The sequence below is a fragment of the Xyrauchen texanus genome, chromosome 31, assembly GCF_025860055.1.
Source record: "Xyrauchen texanus isolate HMW12.3.18 chromosome 31, RBS_HiC_50CHRs, whole genome shotgun sequence".
NCBI lineage: Eukaryota > Metazoa > Chordata > Actinopteri > Cypriniformes > Catostomidae > Xyrauchen > Xyrauchen texanus.
Window position 1 is genome coordinate 22,664,072 of NC_068306.1, and position 5,209 is coordinate 22,669,280.

Consider the following 5,209-nt stretch of genomic DNA (forward strand, 5'->3'; position numbering starts at 1 on the left):
AATAATTTTCTGAACACTCTCTCATGAAGTCTCCTATATCTATTTTGACAATTGAAGACAATTATTAGATTTTTATCGGTTCTGTTGTATTATCCTCCTTGTTTCATCACCTTTTGATGACTTCTTTCTTCATACGTAGTCCTGAGTACATCATAGCAAAATGAATGCAAATAAACATGCCCCATTTCCATGGCATGAATATACATTGTGGTAAAAATGTAAAAAAAAAAAAAAAAAGTCCAGACGTCTGGGGTATGAATTACCTTCATTTAAATCAATGAACAATCTAGTCTCCCTTTATCAGCCGTGCTTTATCTACAGTATATTAGCACTCTTGAGGTGGAATCTGTAGCTCTTTCCACAGTGTTAACATTTCTTTCGTGGTGCGTTTATGCACCAGGAGAATGTTTTGATATGCACATGGCTTCTCCCGCAGATCCGCTGGAAGATCAAAGGTGAGGAAACCAGAATGATGAGTCGGAGACACTCCGAGCCGTTGAAGGCACATTCCCAAGTACACATCATCAATGGGAAACAAGCTCACCCAGTGAGAGACTTCCTGCAGATGCATGGCCAAAGTACCCGTATAAACCACCCCTCCGCCCCCTGCGTATGCAGGATACGTTCCCTTATAGAAGCTTTCAGGGATGTAGTATTTAGTTCCAGGCTGTCGATTGGGCCAGGCATTGGCAATAACATCCCCCATGAGAAAATCATCCTGTCCCTTCGTTTTGTTTTCATGTGTATTTTGTACTGTAGCTCGATGTTGGTTTAAATAGTCCAAGAGAGCCCTTGTCCTAACAAACACATCATCATCTCCTTTAAAGATGAAGTGGATATGAGGACAGTGCTTTGAAAACCAGTCCCAGAAAAGGACATCCTTCAGGGTCAGATTGTAAAAAGTGTCTCTGAAGTCCCACTGTAGAATGTCCTTATGAGTTCTGCTCTCCAACTCTAGTAGGGTGCCCAGGTCTGGATGAGGACCCGTCTCTGTGTCCTGCCTTGCAAGCAAGAAGACTGTTCGTACTGACCATGCTTTTCCTCCAGTTTCTCCCTGGATCCAACCAGCCCTCCCCCATGTCTCCCTGATGGCTTGCCTGTTCTCAAAGTTTCCAACTTGAGACTTGATCGCCATCAGAAGAGAGGGGGTCTCTGTTTCAGAGTCCTGGCCAGCACAAAATTTGGGTTGGTTCACAAGGATTGGGTAGTGCCTGCAGTGCATAGACAAGACAAAGTCCTTCATTTGATCTGGTAGGGTATTAAAGTCAGGCATGTGAAATGCCCAGGACTGGTTTTGTCCACAATCAGCAGTTTTTCTAGTCTCATGGGAATGTATTGAGTCAAGGCTTTGACCTTTTAACCCTGTGCCATTGCCTCTCAATATAGGGTTGTGCTCTCTGTCCCAAATGTGTTGGAGGCTGTTCCACAGTGCTCCTTCCTCTAGACGGAGATTCCAGAAGGGGCGAACTGGATGGGATGCAAGCACTCCTGAGTTGGCAGATGATCCGGTGGCGATGAAATGAAGGGACAGCTGTGGCAGAGTTGGGGAGTAGGAGATGGCAACAAAAATAGACACCATGATGTACACCAACAGGTGACCTACCATCATACATGGTAAGAGACACAAGCACAGGAGCTTTCCATTGAATCTGGAGCGTGCCATGGACTGGGAGAGTATGGCAGACATTAAGGGGTGAATTTCATTATTAGACACTTTTAAACATTATCACATGAAGTGCAAATGAACAGGGATAGTTCACTCAAAAATGTAACTTGTTCCATACCCCATATTTTCTTCTTAGGAACACAAAATGATATGCTAGGTGGAATGCTAGGGATTGAGAGTCTGAGTTACCATTCACTTTCATTGGATCTTTTTCCACGCAATGAAAGTGAATTGTGACTGAGGCTTCTTCTGTGTTCCTCGGCAGGAAGAAAGTAAATGGGGTTGGAAACAGCATGAGTAAATGCAACATAATTTTTATTTTACTTTAATAGATACCCTCACATTTCATTTATTATATGAAAAGGGAGTAATATTGAGAATTCTCAAAAACCCAAGCTGTTATAAGTGATAAATACTAAGCCTTCTACCACTAGCAGGAAATCTCAAAGGAATTCTGTCTCCATGGTTTTGCCTCTTGAGATTCTGTGTGTCTGTGCCTGGCTGGGCAACGTTCACACCATCCTACCACCCATGATATTTACATCATGTACTTTACGACCACAACATTTACTCTGCATATGGAAATTGCTTGCTTACAGCACTGTTTCCCTGGAGCAACCAAGTTCACTAATCTGAGGGATGGAAAAGAATATTCACTATTTTTGAAAGGAAGAATTAATTTTTTCATCAGGATAAATGTTTCTCTAGAAACAACAGTTCCTACAACATTTGAGGACTTCATATAATTTCAAACATACTCAGTATCTATTTGTGCTCAGAAAGATATGCATGTTTAACTTACTAAGAAGCGTTATTACCTAATAACTATTAAAAAGTCCAGTAGATAAGAATTCAAATTTTCAGCTATTCAGGTAAAAGCAACATATGATAGCACAGCTGTTAGACAACTGAAATATAAACAATTATCTAATACATAATAACATTTAGACAGTCTTGAAAATATTTACAGTATAATACCTTTAACTTGTGGTTTATTCTCTCTGGTGGTCTCGGCTAACTCCCATCACTTATCTGAAAGTTAATCCCAATGCAGTTCCCATGACATCTTTGTTTCACAAGACTTTGGAGGTTCCCTATGTTTTTCCATGCTGATTATAGTTTTTTCCAGGAATTAGTGAATATCAAATAGGTATTTCCTGTGCCAATATCATGTCATGGTTTTGTTTGTTGAGTGTCTTTAAATTCAAATTGAACAGGGTTGCCTCTCAGCCTCCTCACAGGTGCAGTTACAAAATACAAATATTTGAATGCCACAGGTGATTTGAGGAGGCACATAAGCCACTCCTATATTCCATGTAAAGCCCTTTGAATAATCTTTTATATATATATATCAGATAAGAATCAGATGGCACAGATTTTCAGAACTAAATAATCTCTTATAAGCTCTTTAAAAAAATCTCTTATTTTTTTCTTATGTTCCACTCTAGTGGTTCTAAAATCTTCAGTCAGTTTTAACATTACAAATTTTTAAAATCAAAGCAAAGCATGCATAAATGTCTATGGCAATGTTGGGAATGTTTTGCCTTCTATTCTTGAAAAATAGTAAGTGAAAAAGCAGCCATTATTTCACGATAAACATTTTAAACAGTAGTATGTTATAATGTTATCACATGAACTCATGGTTAATTCAGGGAGTGATGTCCAGTTATTTTGGAACTACAAACAGTATTTTTCATTTTGATCCATTTTTGTGTACAAAAAGGGAACGTTACAATCAAAATTACTATCATGTCATCATTTACTCACCCTCATGTAGTTTCTAAACTTTATGTCAAAAGGAGATGTTAGGCAGCATGACATCCCGTAGTCAACATGCACTTTCATTGTAAAAATGGGAAAAAGATGCATTCAAAGCGAGCAGTAACATCTCATTTTGTGTTCGACGGAAGAAATAGTCTAATGGATTTGGAACAACAAATATATTTGGGAGAATTATTATTTATGGCAGTCCAATCAAATAATGAGTCAAAAAAGGCATCACAAAAGCTGAAGTAAAAATCCCATACATTTTTTCATAGACTACTGACAACTTACAAACCTTTAAAGGCAGACTGTGAGCTCTGAGGTTGTTAATCGATGGTACTGTATATGCTCCTGTTGAAGTCATCAGTCCATCTTATTTCAACTTCATTGTTTAAAAACCTTGTTTAATAGTGGAGTTCCTGGTGAACATCTACACTACTCATGGCAGCAGAGAAAGATCCACCAATCAGAGAACTACAGCCAAGATAGTCTGCCATACAAGGCCGGAAGTGACCGCCCACTCCCATGACGCACTGTGAATGACACAGTCTCCCTTCACCCTCAAACTACTTATTTTTTTGTATACAGTATCTCACAAAAGTGAGAAAACCCCTCACATTTTTGTAAATATTTGATTATATCTTTTCATGTGACAACACTGAAGAAATGACACTTTGCTGCAATGTAAATTAGTGAGTGTACAGCTTGTATAACAGTGTACATTTGCTGTCCCCTCAAAATAACTCAACACACAGCCATTAATGTCTAAACCGCTGGCAACAAAAGTGAGTACACCCCTAAGTGAAAATGTTCAAATTGGGCCCAATTAGCCATTTTCCCTTCCCAGTGTGATGTGACTCGTTAGTGTTACAAGGTCTCAGGTGTGAATGGGGAGCGGGTGTGTTCAATTTGGTGTCATCACTCTCACACTCCCTCATACTGGTCACTGGAAGTTCAACATGGCACCTCATGGCAAAGAACTCTCTGAGGATCTGAAAAAAATAATTGTTGCTCTACATAAAGATGGCCTAGGCTATGAGAAGATTGCCAAGACCCTGAGCTGCAGCATGGTGGCCAAGACTATACAGCGGTTTAACAGGAAACGTTCCACTCAGAACAGGCCTCGCCATTGTCGACCTATTAAGTTGAGTGCACATGCTCAGCGTCATATCCAGAGATTGTCTTTTGGGAAATAGACATATGAGTGCTGCCATCATTGCTGCAGAGGTTGAAGGGGTGGGGGGCAGCCTGTCAGTGCTCAGACCATACACCACACACTGCATCAAATTGGTCTGCATGGCTGTCGTCCCAGAAGGAAACCTCTTCTAAAGATGATGCACAAGAAAGCCCGCAAACAGTTTGCTGAAGACAAGCAGACTAAGGACATGGATTACTGGAACCATGTCCTGTGGTCTGATGAGACCAAGATAAACTTATTTGGTTTTTAAGTGTGTCTTGCCTACAGTCAAGCATAGTGGTGGCAGTGTCATGGTCATGGTCATGGAATGAGGGTGAAGGTGATGGACTGGCCAAGCATGTCTCCAGACCTAAACCCTATTGAACATCTGTGGGGCATCCTCAAACGGAAGGTGGAGGAGCACAAGGTCTCTAACATCCACCAGCTCCGTGATGTCGTCATGCAGGAGTGGAAGAGGACTCCAGTGGCAACCTGTGAAGCTCTGGTGAACTCCATGCCCAAGAGGGTTAAAGCAGTGCTGAAAAATAATGGTGGCCATACAAAATATTGACACTTTGGGCCCAATTTAGACATTTTCACTT

At 40.6% G+C, this 5,209-nt stretch overlaps 1 protein-coding gene across 1 annotated transcript; it reads right to left on the bottom strand.

Moving 5' to 3' along the window:
* Positions 1-325: 325 nt before the first annotated feature.
* On the bottom strand, positions 326-1,663 carry si:dkey-175m17.6 (N-acetyllactosaminide beta-1,3-N-acetylglucosaminyltransferase 2). The gene has a single exon (XM_052099554.1). The coding sequence runs from the start codon at positions 1,661-1,663 to the stop codon at positions 326-328; it is 1,338 nt and encodes a 445-aa protein (XP_051955514.1).
* Positions 1,664-5,209: the final 3,546 nt, after the last annotated feature.

Excerpts from the sequence above, each read along its gene's own strand:
- si:dkey-175m17.6 (XM_052099554.1), bottom strand. The coding sequence starts at position 1,663 with ATGGCACGCTCCAGATTCAATGGAAAGCTCCTGTGCTTGTGTCTCTTA.